Source organism: Mus caroli, unplaced genomic scaffold (assembly GCF_978045245.1).
Source record: "Mus caroli unplaced genomic scaffold, Mus_caroli_1 scaffold_18, whole genome shotgun sequence".
Taxonomy (NCBI): domain Eukaryota; kingdom Metazoa; phylum Chordata; class Mammalia; order Rodentia; family Muridae; genus Mus; species Mus caroli.
In genome coordinates this window covers 88,673,491-88,687,765 of record NW_028227273.1, presented here as the reverse complement: position 1 = coordinate 88,687,765, position 14,275 = coordinate 88,673,491, and the positions used below count along the sequence as shown (strand labels likewise).

General features: G+C 47.1%; 1 protein-coding gene across 3 annotated transcripts in view; it reads left to right on the top strand.

Annotated features, from left to right (window-relative positions):
- Window positions 1-14,275, top strand: part of Arid1b (AT-rich interaction domain 1B) — a 354,101-nt gene that overhangs the window by 334,572 nt on the left and 5,254 nt on the right. For all 3 annotated transcript variants that reach the window (XM_029471378.2, XM_021186013.3, XM_085832859.1), the window contains 6 exons: window positions 969-1,107; window positions 1,328-1,500; window positions 6,148-6,298; window positions 8,705-8,801; window positions 10,233-11,016; window positions 12,883-13,013. In XM_029471378.2, coding sequence (XP_029327238.2) covers window positions 969-1,107; window positions 1,328-1,500; window positions 6,148-6,298; window positions 8,705-8,801; window positions 10,233-11,016; window positions 12,883-13,013 — 1,475 coding nt within the window. The remainder of the gene's footprint in view (window positions 1-968; window positions 1,108-1,327; window positions 1,501-6,147; window positions 6,299-8,704; window positions 8,802-10,232; window positions 11,017-12,882; window positions 13,014-14,275) is intronic.

Below are 14,275 nucleotides of genomic sequence, written 5' to 3'. Positions count from 1 at the left end.
AATACGTGGAACGAACATCTATCTGTTGAGTATCTAACATGCTAAAGACTGTGATAGATGATAAAGCAGGAGCTCTTGAAATACTTTGGTTTTCCTATAAAGCAAGGTTAATTAATTCCGTGTGAGCTTTGAAAGGGGCTCCTGTCTGAGTGCTATTATTCTGAAGTAATCATGGTTGAACCTGAGTCCCGGAATTCTGACAACAGCACCAGAGACCTGCAAGTCAGTGGGATGTGGATGTGTAATAACAAATCCAAGTCACAGCTCAAATGACAGTGTTTTTAATGATCAAGCATAGATGTCCAGTTGTTGAAGAGATATTAAAATACTGTAAGGTGCCCTGTTAACGGTTGTAAGCACTTTTCAGCTGCAGACATTCCCACCACTGAAGAACCCGAGTTCTGAAGCCCTGAATTACAGCCCACCAACCTGAAACACCAGAATTTTTATTCTGTTTCTTCTGTATTTACATTTAGAGTATATCCAACTACAGTGAGTTAAACAATTTTCTGCCTGAAGCCTTCTTTTTCTTACTCCGTTCCCTGGGATAAATGCCCCAGGAAGCAGTTACCCAGTCATGTGTGTAACCATGTGTTATGGCTCACAGATGAAGAATGTTTCTAAATCAGTTATTCAGAAAATCCCTTCCCTGGGTGGTGAGGACAGAACCCAATGTACAGTGCTTGCCCCGTTCGGGTGAAGCATGGGCATCAGTAACTGGTATAGCATCCCTGTGCTGGTGCATGCTCTCAGCCCTCCCTCTACCCCCTCTCCCATGCTCCCACTCTCTCGGTCTCTCACTCTGTCATTTTCTGAACAAAAACAGTGTATATGTAACTGAATTTACTAAATTATTGCTATGATTCCAGTAATATCTTACTTTTAACCTTTTCATATACATGGTTACCAAAAATTAGCTTACTCAATAACTCTAGCTTTTCTCCTTATTCTCCCTTGACGACTGCTAGCTAACTCAGGATCCTTACAAGGCCCACAGACTCCACAGTCAACTGGGAGCAATTCGATGGCAGAGGTTCCAGGTGACCTGAAGCCACCAACCCCAGCCTCTACCCCTCATGGACAGATGACTCCCATGCAAAGCGGAAGGTATGTTCTGAGGACTCTTGAGATAAAAAGCCTAGTTTTGTTTTGGTTTGGGGGCAAACTTAATAGAAAAAGTTCTTCCCTGGTTATTTTTAAGTGCTCAGTACTGCTCCTTTCAGCGTGTAGTTTACTTTGGGTGGTTTTGCATCCACCAGTCGCAAGTGAGCTCTGTGGGTCTATAGTGTCACAGTATCACTCAGCTCTCACGCTCTGTGTCTCTCAGAAGCAGTACAGTCAGTGTGCATGACCCGTTCTCAGACGTGAGTGACTCAGCGTACCCAAAACGGAACTCCATGACTCCAAATGCCCCGTACCAGCAGGGCATGGGCATGCCAGACATGATGGGCAGGATGCCCTATGAGCCCAACAAGGACCCTTTCAGTGGAATGAGAAAAGGTACGTGGAGGGCCATTGTCCAGGAGACTTCCTTTTCCCCAGCTGCCTAGCAGCCTGTTCACCTCTTCAGTTGGGACAGCTCTAAGCCCCTGCCATGTAGTGACACAGCCTCCTTCCTTGCTTAAGCTAGAGCCTCAGGAGAACTTGGCCACTCTGAGTCTCACTTGCCTCTTTCGGAAATGGTGAAAGCAGCAGATTAAGTCCACATACAGGAAGCCAGTAGAATGATGGACAGTTGTGGTCTGGGAAGCATCCACTGGCTGCCATGATCAACATGGTGTGAATAGAAACAGGGCACAGTGCTGAGAACAAAGTAGTGTTCTTACATTCATGATTCTAAAAGTTAACAGACAGAGGAGGGCAGAAAAGCAAAGACCATGGCGGGTAGGAGAGAGCAAGCAGACAGGAAAGCGTGGAAATAGCAGCGGCTTTGAGTGAATGCACTGGAGGAAGGCAAAAGCCCTGCAGGTTGGTGTATCCGTAGCAATGGGATCTACCTGCCGCTGTCTTCCCAATGCGGGGGCATGAGAGTATCAGGGACAACAGAAACCCAAGGCTGAGTCTCAAACCTGGCCAGCCCCAGGGAGTGTACAACCAACATGGCACACACCAGCATCATGGTGTGTATACGAATAGGTAGCACACACCAGCATCAGGTAGGAACCTGGCAGATTGTATTTTGACATTTACCCAAATGCAGGTAGGTCCTGTCAAATTAAGCCATCATAGGAGCATTTTTTCATATACAGGAAAGATTGTGAAGATGTCTTGTGGCAGTGGTTATTCTGGGATCCCGTAGAGAGTGGTAGCTGTGTCATACTTAGATGTTGAAATACATAAATTTTTTTGAGACTGGGTCTCACTATGTACCCCCGGCTGACCTGAAACTCCATGTCGACCGGGTTGGCCTCAAACTCACAGAGGCCTCTGTCTCCCCAAGTTCTTAGTTAAAGGCATGCACCACCACACCAGCTGTGAATTTTATGATCCCCAGGAGTGGAGAGACACATAAAGCCTAAGCTTGGTTTTGATGAGTATTATGGGCTATAAAAAGGGAAGAATCTCAGAATCTTTAGCATTGGGGTGTATACTAGTATGCGAATGAGATGTATAATATTTTAGATATATTTCAGGTAACAGTTACATAAAGCAAGATGGTCTGTAATTTTTTTCTCAAGAGAGAGTCTCAAAGCTACTTCTAAGTAAAGGTTTTCAGAATGCAGGAGGGTCCAGAAGCCTCCTGGGTGTTAGGAGCAGCTAGCTTTCTGTGGTGGTGAGTGATTTGGGGCCTGTCTCCTACTTGTCTTAGTCAGGGTTTTACTGCTGAGAAAAGACACCATGATCACAGCAAATCTTATAAAAGACAACATTGCATCGGGGCTGGTTTACACTTTCAGAGGTTGAGTCCATTATCATTATTATTATCATGGCAGGAAACATCACAACATGCAGGCAGACATGGGGCTGGAGAAGGAGCTGAGGGTTCTACATCTTGATCCACTGTGTGCCAGGCCATCTGTAACTTTTTCACAGGAGACCTCATAGCCTGCCCCCACAGTAGCATGCTTCCTTCAACAAGACCACACTTCCTGATAGTGGCACTCCCTATGGGCCACGCATTCAAACCCATGAGTCTGTGAGGTCCGCACCACACTACCTTTGGACTCTAAAAATATAACAACATGGAAAAATAATGATTTAATTAATTTCTTTGGGGTGGGACTCTGACTCTCTAGCGTTCTGTTTCTGTGTCCTGCTGTACCAGAGCCACAGGAGCCTCTCGTTCCCTCAGACCTGCAGTCTCTCCTAGGAATGAATTTGAGAGGCTGTGGGGCTTTCTGCACAACCATGAATTGAAATCTCCAGCACCCACATAAAAGCTGGTTTGTGGATATTCCCACAGCTCCAGTGCTATGGTAGCCTAGACAGGAGAATTTTTAGTTTGCTAGATAGCCAGCCTAGCCAAGTATGTGAGCCCCACATTCAATAAGAAAAGCCTCATCTCAAAGTTAAGATGGAGAAGATTCTGACACCGTGTGCACCTGCGCATGCACACACAGCACAAAATGAATTTGGGCAGGCAGGGGACCAAGGAGAGGCTGTGTTGTAAGATGGCAGGTAGAGAGATAATGAGTGGAAGATAAATAGCACAGTCTTTGTATATTTCTGCCCACCTGCTGCCTCATAGCGCTGAGACATTTATGTCCACAGAAAACATTTTCTTACAGCTCTAATTAGTTGTAAATAAAGTTGTTCATTCTTCAAGTTGTTCATTGGTCTGTGAATTTAGACCAATATCCATGGAAACCACTGTTGCCAGGGTAGCACCAGCAGGTGGTCCTGTTGTCACCATCACTGGCCTGTGACTCAGTGGTGCAGCGAGTCAGCCTAGTCTGAGATCCCTTAACCCATGGAGCCGGCCTTGCCTGCTGCTTACTACCTGCCTCACACAGGGCACGTGGTCTTGGACTAGGCTGACTCTATCTGAGGCTCTGACCATGCTACCCAGTGTGTCTGAGGCTCTGTTACTCTCCATGTACATTGCTGTGTGTAAATCTTTTACTAACTCCTGGTACTGTAACACTAGCTGGACTGTCCCTCCCATTTAGCTCTTACACATCTGTGGTGTGTGACTGTTTCCATGAGATGGATTCCTAGGTTTAGTGAGTCAGAGAATGGGAATGAAGTGCCTCTATCATCTTGTCATGTATAGCAGAGCTCCACTATGTCACATGGCTGTGTCATCAGGAGGCCTCTGGGGTGGCTGATGTCAGCAGAGTCTTTACTGAGGACCCAGCTGGAGTCTGGGACCTTTCTGTGGGGTTTCTTGGGTACCCTTGCCACGGAAGGTGAAATCCAAGATAAACCCTGTTGCAAGCTCAGGCAAGTGTTTGCTGGAGTCCATTTTCCTGAGCCGGTTGGTCAACACTGGCCATGTGGCCTATCCCAGCGTCATTATGGGAGGGGACAGCGTGGGCTGTGAATACAAGCAGATGTGTTTCTGTGTGTGCCAGGGGATGGCTGCCCGCAGCAGGTGCGGGCAGCAGTTAAATGCACTGGCAGGAGTATGGGGTGTGTCCCCTGCTTACTAAGCTGACTCTCACAGCCGCCTCAACACCTGCCAATCAGATCGTAACTTAATGTTTTTCTAATTTTCCATAAGGCCTACCACGTGTTGAGTGACCATTTAGTTTCCTTTTCCTGCAAACATGATTTTCATGATTTTGATAAAGTATATACTTTCTGTTAATTTTTTTAAAGGATCTCTGTGGATTAGAGAATTAAACTACTTAACTTTAATTATGCCACTTGACTTCTGTCTATCTCTGTCTTTCCATCTGCAAAATGGAAAGTAATCTCAAAACTGGTTCTACCACAAGTTGACGCGAGATTAGACACAGGGCAAAGGTGGCAAAGTGTGATAGTCCCACACTGGCCTCAACCCTTGTATCCGGTCCACAGTTGGACAGCATTGACTCAGAAGGCTTCAGTGACTTTCCTGCCTCACACAAAAGTAGCTATCATAGAATGAAGACAAGCAGCAGCCATGGAACAAGTATCTGGACTTAATAAATTTTTCTCCAGGCTCTGAGCTGGTGCTCATTTGCATATGCATCCCTTTTGGTGGTCTGCTTTTGGATAGAAATGTCACGGGTCACCCCATCTTCAGCTGTTATTTTAACTATAATCACATATGTATGTGCCTCCAATGGCCAGAAGGGGGCCTCAGAGCCCCTGGAGCTGGAGTTGCAGGCAGCAGTGAAGCACTGAGTGGATGAAAATGCTGCCCTGCAAGTGCCCTTAGTCACTGAGCCATCTCCTCACACCCTGGGCTGTTGCAAATGCACATTTATGTCAAGGTTTTCTGGGTTTCTTTGTAAGGGTGGAGACTAAATTCATATCTCCTGTCTTGTTTACAAACTCTTCCTATGCGGGTGTCACCTCATTCTACAAACAGTAGTTAACACAGACATTAGCTTTCCATGAGTTTGCGAGTTGCTGCATGAGAGGTGACCACACAGCACACCTGTGACAGCAGAGACGTAGGCTCTCTGTGGGCTCAGCAGGCACTGCAGGGCGGTCTGGGCCTCAGGACTTAGCTTCTGAGTTGCAGGTTCATTTAGGTTCATTCAGGTGGTTGGCAGAATGCATTCCCTCATCTCTCGTGGTTATAGGGCCGAGGTGGCCGTCACATTGTTGGCTGTTCTCTGTCCACCCTTCGTAATGTACCTCTTTCCATAACAAAGCTAGTAGGAGAGTGTCAGATAGGCTCCATCTTTAGCCTTCTGCCCAGATTTGAAGGGTTGCTTGGATTTTCCCCTTGGGTGAATGAGTGTACAGTCGTCAAAACCATCACCACATCTGTGACTCTCGTCTGCCGCATAACACACCGTAATCACGGAGATACAGCCCAGCCTGTGTCTAGGTCCTGCCAGATCAGAGGCTCTTGCAGTGCAAACAGTGAGGATGCAGGTGTCTTTGACTGCATCTCAGGATTCTGCTCCCTTGGGCAGATTCTATATCCTTTCATTAGGATTGTGGTGTGCCGTGTGAGATTGGGACCACTGAAGTGTCCCACTGAAGGATATGTGCCCTTTGGCTTTTGGGAAATGCTCAGTCCTGTGCTTTTTATTTCACATATCACAGTGCCTGGAAGTAGTGAGCCCTTTATGACACAAGGGCAGATGCCCAACAGCGGCATGCAGGACATGTACAACCAGAGCCCCTCAGGTGCCATGTCCAATCTGGGCATGGGACAACGGCAGCAGTTTCCCTACGGAACCAGTTATGACCGAAGGTGAGTGGTTGGGTTTTTGTTTTCTTATTTTATGAAGATGGGATAATTTATCGAAAGCTGCTTTGCTCAGATACACGTTTCTGAGCCTTGGTGGCCAAGCTTCCAGTAACAGCACAGTGGGTAACCGTCTTTGTAGCCACCACTGGCGACCAGGCAGTGTCAGTGGCTACTTACACTGGGTGGCCTCAGCCAAACCATGAAGTCCGTGGTCTCAGATGGTCCATGGCTGTTACTTCTAAGCAGGTGTCCAGCGGCATACCTGGGGTCGGATGTCCCGACTGTGGCAGGCCAGTCTTCCCTCAGAACCCAGGAGCCACAACGCACTGTGCCAATTCAGCCAGCATCGGATTCCTAGGCTCTTCGGTGCCAGACCTTCCTCCTCCTCTACGCTCCTTGAGGACGATAGCTAGGATGTCACCCTTGGCTGACAACTCTGAGAAAGCTCACCATTCAGATGCACAGGAGCCTTTCGAAGGGAGCCATTTTGATATCCACATGGCAGGATATCAAATGTCACATGTCAGGCCACAGGATCACTCCTAAACTGTATTTTAGTCAGAAGACAGTTAGATGTCACAAGAAGGCCATCAGAAGCCTCATCTTCACAGGTGACAGGGCTTCCTCTGAGAAGAGATTCCTCACCCATGCCTCTGACTGACACCAAAGGCTCTCTTGTGGTGGTGGATTCTCACTTCTCTAATGAGAGAGATGCTGAGGGCAGGCTTCCAATGTGGTGTTTGTGATTTTTAAAGAAAAAGCATGAAGCATATGAGAAGAAAGCCCTTGTCCTCTCTCTGGTGAAGGGAAAGACTAACTGTGGAGCCCCTCCCTCCATGGTCGTGGTATGCTTGGTGTCTTCCCAGAGCAGCGTAGCCACACCCAGGCCCTCTCACCAGGTAGAGCCAAGGGAGGAGTAGTGAGTGGGGATAACTTGATGTGAGGGGTGGGTGTGAGAGATCATGTCAGGTATCTTCTGGGAGCCAGTGCAGCGTCACTGGTTACCAGGGTGACAGGGTGAGTCTCAGTAGTCAGTGGCTTGGCTATTCCTCATGCCCTGATCACAGTGATGGATATCTGTTGGCATGCCCTGCTTTCAGTGAACCAGCACAGGTGCCTGATGTGTGGGATGAGGGTTAAGTTCAGCCATTGTGGATCCCTAGTGCAAAGGTTAGGGCTTCAGTTGGGTTGGCTTGGGTTGAGTTGGGTTTTAGGATCCAGTAAGAGCTACTGTTTTGTTTTTGTTGTTTTGTTTTCCAATGACCAGGACAGACACCCCTGGGAATCTCCAGTGAGCTTGATGTCCTGCTGTGGGCCAGGTTTTGGCTCACCCATAGCAGAGCATTGTGCTGCATTAGCGGTCTTCTGAGAAGCGCTACTGCCTACCTTACGTTTCATCCTTGTCGGTTAGGTTTCTTTTCTTTAAACTGCCTTCTAGAGTCTTCTGTCTATTTGGATATGGCAATCTATTTTTTTCCTATTTTCATTTCTTGATCACATTAATAATCTATCCAACCCAGTTACTCTCCCCTTTCACCGGATTCAGTATTTCTAACCTAAACCAGTTTATTTTCAAAGTTTAAGATCTATCACCCTTAAGCATGTTAATTTTGTGGCATTTACATTTCACAAATGTGGGAGCAGTTGAAAATGACCATTTATCTGTTTCTGTGCAAGGACTTGATGTTCACATCAGTCAATGTTACTGTTCTCTTCCATACTTTCTGTAATCAGGAACTTAGACATTTTGACCAACCCTCTGCTGAAGGATAACTTTATTTATTTATTTATTTATTTAGTTTTATGTACATTGGTATATGTGAGGGTGTCAGATCTTGGAGTTACAGATGTTGTGAGCTGCCATGTAGGTATTGGGAATTGAACCTGGGTCCTCTGGAAGAGCAGTGCTTTTAACCACTGAGCCATCTCTCCATCTCCCAAGTCGTATACCTTTAAACGCTGTGTCCTCAGTGAGGAAGCAGAAGATGGAAGCATCATCCATGTTCTGATACTTCAGGAAATGCTGCTTCTGAGCCTCTGTCTCTTCTTGCTTCTTGCTCCCATGACAACACCGTGTGGCTCTTGCTGGTGGAAGCTTCAGGGCGTGGGACTTCCACCTCAAAGGAAGCAGCCAAAGCCTGGACAAGCACACACAAGGCTCTGCCTGTCCAACCGGTATCCCTCTGACTCCGGTTAGCAACAGCCTGAACTGGAGTTTGGCTCGCCTCCTGAGATGGGTGTTACCATCTCTGTAAGAAGCTGGGGCACAGCTGTGGCCTCCTGTGCTGTTGAAAGCAGTGTGTGGAGAGAGGCAGAGCCTTGAGTAGAGCTTCTAGAAATGGGCTGTCTGTGTCTGTGTCTGCCTCAAGTTCTGAGGAAACTAAGTTGTCTTTGAATACTTTGCTCTAGGCATGAGGCTTACGGGCAACAGTACCCAGGCCAAGGCCCTCCCACAGGACAGCCGCCGTATGGAGGACACCAGCCTGGCCTGTACCCACAGCAGCCGGTAAGTTGGCCAGGGGGCCTGTATCCCTTTCATTTGCTGGAGACTGAAACCCAAAGTTCTTCTTGTGAAGATTTGGGGAGAGCTCACAAAAGTCACACTCCTTACTGAATCATCTGGGTAGGTCTAGCTAGAAAATACTCCTGGGATTTTGAAGTCAGAAAGTTAAAAACCGCTCTTGACAGGCAGTATCCTGGAATCTGTGCAGCATGCTAGACGCATGTCTGTGCTACCCTCCCTCCTGTGCCCACGGGTTTTACATCCATGAGCCAACCACAGGTCAAAAGGCAAGTGCACAGGGCATGTTCAGTCCCTCACTGCTGTTCAGTCAGCAAGGAGGGCACAGCTCTTGGGTAGCTTTCACTGATATTGTATCTGAAATGACTGAATGGCAAAGAGAGTGTATCTGCTGTAGCAAGCCCCAGCCTTTTTCACTAAGGGACTTGAATGTTCATGGATGTGGCCCACAGGGGTCCTGAAGGTAGATAGTCTCTGCAGATGCCCAAGGACAACTGTGTGCTATTTAGTAAATGGACCGTAGGAAAGAAGTATGCCATACTTCAAATAAAACAATAAAAGAAAGACTGTTGTAGACCAAGACTGAAACTGGCTCTTTAATACTACATATTTTGGTGGGTAGTACTCTAGTTGCTGCATAGCCGACTTCCCCTTAAAGAACTTTCACTAATTTTTTCTTTAAAATGATAAATTAATGGCATATTTTGTAATGGCTAGTTCATGCTGTCATCCTTCACGCTGAGTCTTGTAAAACCTAACCTTGCAGAAGTCACAGTGCATCGGTACAGTTGGTGAGGTAACTCGCCATGAACAGTTTGAAGTAAACTGAAATAACACAGTGCACCCCTTGGCATCTCCCGCCCACCTGTGGGCAGCGGTAAGAGAGGCTCTTGGAGGAGAGCTGAGCAGGAGTGTGTGGAGGCACCAGTAAGGGCTTTGTGGAGAACTGGGCACAAGTCGAGATATGGGCAGCAGGTGCTATCGTCCAGGAGCTGTGTCAGCATAGAGGCTCTGCCAGCTATTGAGATCTAGGGTCCCTTTAGCCCAGAACCTCCCAGAATGGCCCAGTTTGCTTCATGAGTCAGAGCAGCCTGGCTCCTAGGGCGCTCTCAGTCCCATCTGTCCATGTGTGCTGATGTGGTGGACAGCCGTGCTGTACTGTCCCCATGTTTCCCAAGGAGAGGGGTCACAGGAAATTTCTTACACATGAAAACAAGCCTAGGCACCCCTCCTAAGAGTGTGGGGCAATACTGAAATACAAGCCTAAATTGATAGTGCTTGTCAGTACATAGAAGCGTCCCATATCCATTTTGAAATGAACATTCTACCCAGTAATAACTGTTTTGCATAATTTCAGTGTGTGTGATTATACCTCTCAGAGAGCATGAGTACGATTTGTCTTTATATGGATTTCAGAATTACAAACGTCATATGGATGGCATGTACGGGCCTCCAGCCAAGCGGCACGAGGGAGACATGTACAACATGCAGTATGGCAGCCAGCAGCAGGAGATGTATAACCAGTATGGAGGCTCCTACTCTGGCCCGGACAGAAGGCCCATCCAGGGACAATATCCCTACCCCTACAACAGAGAAAGGATGCAGGGCCCAGGCCAGATGCAGCCACACGGAATCCCACCTCAGATGATGGGGGGCCCCATGCAGTCATCTTCCAGCGAGGGGCCTCAGCAGAACATGTGGGCTACACGCAACGATATGCCTTATCCCTATCAGAGCAGGCAAGGCCCGGGCGGCCCTGCACAGGCACCCCCTTACCCAGGCATGAACCGCACAGATGATATGATGGTACCTGATCAGAGGATCAATCATGAGAGCCAGTGGCCTTCTCACGTCAGCCAGCGCCAGCCTTACATGTCATCTTCGGCCTCCATGCAGCCCATCACGCGCCCACCTCAGTCATCCTACCAGACACCACCGTCACTGCCAAACCACATCTCCAGGGCACCCAGCCCCGCCTCCTTCCAGCGCTCCCTGGAGAGTCGCATGTCTCCAAGCAAGTCTCCCTTCCTGCCCACCATGAAGATGCAGAAGGTCATGCCCACAGTCCCCACATCCCAGGTCACCGGCCCACCCCCACAGCCACCGCCAATCAGAAGGGAGATTACCTTTCCTCCTGGCTCCGTAGAAGCATCACAGCCAGTCCTGAAACAAAGGCGAAAGATTACCTCAAAAGATATCGGTAAGAATTTGAAAGGACTGCTCTGGAAATGGATTGTGTTTTGCAATCCGGAACTTTTAATTTAGACATAATTCCCATTTATCTCAATTGGATGAGAATCTCAATAATACAAATTATTAGGCTATCTATATATGGGAGCATTGGTTAGAAGCCACTCATCTGAATAATAGGCCAGAGAATAGACTGAATCTAAATGATAGTCTGAGGTGCAAAGGACAGACTAGCACTCCAGGGACGAGGCCCGGAGCTCCTCAGTGGCACATGCTATGTGCTGGCTTGAACTTCAGGCATAACCAAGCTACTTGACTGCTACAGTGGATGCTTAAGAGATCCACTGGAGGCCAAGGAAACTGAAGGCCATCCACTCTAGTGACAATATAAGATGAATTCCCATGGGGAAAGTAGAAACCTGGCTATGCTTTTTAGAGAGATAGATATGATATATGGATGGTCTCTGCTATGATATATTCAACTGATGTAATCTGCATCACACTGGCAGATACAGGCCAAGGATTTAACCTCAGCTGAATGCTAATATTGCTCGCTTACCCTCTGCGAGGCGATGGGAATACTAATTAATGGTCTGGAATGCCCGGTAGTTAACACAGCTTTTTCTGCATTCATTTTGAAGTTCTTTTAACACAGCAGAGGAAATAATAGCTCTTCGTTGTGTAGGAAAATTTTTTTTCAAAAATTTTGGAATCAGTTGGCTTAAAACCATTTGCAGTGATTAGAAAATGAAAACTATTTAATTAATGATATTAAAGATGTTTATAGTTGTTATACATTAAGATGATACATAATAAGAAAAATATGGTATCTTTTATATATGGGAGCTGTAGAGATGATGGCATATAGATACTGAGCTCTATTTTATAAGCAATGAAAATGAAATAGCTATTTATGTTTTTGTGTTTAAATAGATATACATATCTACTTTTTGAAAGCATATATTTATGTGGTATTTTGCCTGCATGTATATCTGCATTTATCTGCATGCAGTGCCCGAGGAAGCCAGAAATGGGGGTTAAAGCCTCAGGAACTGGGTTGCAGATGATTGTTAGCTACCATTTGGGTGCTGGGACCCTAACCCTGGTCCTGTCCAAGAACCAGTGTGCTTAACCACTGAACCATCTCTCCAGCCCTCTATCTGGTTTTGAACCTTCTTTTGTTTAGTCCAGTTTCTATCCGTGCTTGCCTTCAACCTAGGGAAATTTTCTTTTCAAAGTCTGATTCCTTGTATGACAAAAGTCATGTTTTCCTCTTAAAAGACGTGTAAAACAAAATCACAGTAAAGACGCCCTTGGACACACAGCCCTCCTCACTGCACCATAAGTGGCTGTGGTAAGTAGGTAGATCTGCCACAGGTCACATCGCAAGCCCCTGCAGTTCTGAAAATCTCCCACTACAGACTCAGGATATGAGGAGTCCCCAGTGTACCCCCATCCTCAGCAAAGCTGATGTCATTTAGTCATACTTTTCTAAGGGCAGGAGTAGGAAGAGTGGCAGAGAGCACAGACTTTCAGTCTCCCACTCCTGGGCAGAGCCACAGTAGGGGTAGAGGTGAGAGAACAGAGACCTTCCTCTGACCTTACACTGTTTGGGGGCTCTGTTGGGGTTGGCCCAGTTATGCAAGCCTGGTGCACCCTTACCAAGTGGTAAAAGAAACACCTAAGACGACAAAGGCCATGTGTGCTGCCTGGGTACTTGGGGCTCCTGTCCTACCTACCACCAAGCAGGAAGGATCTTAAAGAACAAAGTAGCGTGTTGAGTTACCATCTCCTGCTAAAGTCAGATGACTGCTGCCGTCAGCACTCTGCTTTCTCCTCCAGAGCCGAAGCTCATAATAGCCATTCTCCTTTTCAGTTACTCCCGAGGCGTGGCGTGTGATGATGTCCCTTAAATCGGGTCTGTTGGCTGAGAGCACGTGGGCTCTGGACACCATCAATATTCTCCTCTATGATGACAGCACCGTCGCCACCTTCAATCTTTCCCAGGTGAGGCAGCTGCACACAGCTGGCAACAAGTTGGCGCGTTATAAAATGAAGTAATGCATAATGCTGTGCTGGTGCCTGCGTTCATGTGCAGTGACCATCCAAGACTTGGAATCTTTGTAGCTAATATAAAGCAGCATTAGTTAATATGTAGTCGCCTGTGTACTCAGTCTGGGATAATAATTCATTTCCATCTTCAGGGTACGTGTGTGTGTGTGAGTGTGAGTGTGTGTGTGCGCGCGCACGTGCACATGCATATGTCAAAGAGAGAGATAGGAACAAAGAAATTGTTTCAGTAGGAATAATTAAACCCTAACCTGAAGTTGGAACTGATATCAGTTACAGAAAGTACTTCTCAGTACAACTTAATATCTTTCTTTTTATGTTACTGAATTTTCATTATTTGTTTGAGGCAGAGTCTCATGTAGTACAGCCTTGACCAACCGTGTGACGTTGAGACCCTGCTCCCGGGTGCTGAGGTTGTAGATGAGGACTGCCACATCCCATGCTGTGTCTTTTCCTCCAATGGAAAGGAACACATTTAAGAAAATTGATCTCAATGGGCCCTAGGTCCCCAGCAGCAGCCATGCCTGCCTCCAGGTCACCTCCCCACAGCTGCCTTTCTCCTCTGGGTTGTCTTGAAGTCCTCACTTGAAACCCTGCTTCATCTGGGAAACATCCTACAACACCCTCACCCAGCCCCCAGTTCAGAGCTGGCCTTAAAGTAGCTTGTAGCAGTTTGACTAACAGCAGGAAGCCTGAGAAAATTGCCAGTCAGTGAGGCTATGGGCTTTAAACTGATGGTTAGGATAAAAATGAGAGAGACTTGTTCTGCCTGTGGGCTGTAAACAGCTCACCACCTGAAGACACTGGGCTCTCTAGTTCTCTGCCCTGCTGTTGAAATAAGACCAGAACTTTCCACCACCCCCTTTCTTTCTACTTCGTCTTCAGTGTAGGCCAGCAGCAATTCTCAGCTGGTGGAGTGTATTAATGTGTCACAAACATCACATGCCCTGATGGTGGTGTTTTGTGTTTAAGATGTGTACTTAAAATAATGTGTTCTTGTCTAGAGCCTCCATCCTCAGGTAGACGAATTCTGCCTGCTTGTACATTTTCATGCCCACAAGTCCTTGATTAACTCGCCCCTTTCCCCAGGGAAACCTGTGACAGGGAGGGAGAACCACCCAGACTTCCCCTAGGGAGAACGCCTTCAGAATCACAAAAGTGACTGCTTGGGACAGCTTATGTCCCCTCGCCTGAGACAG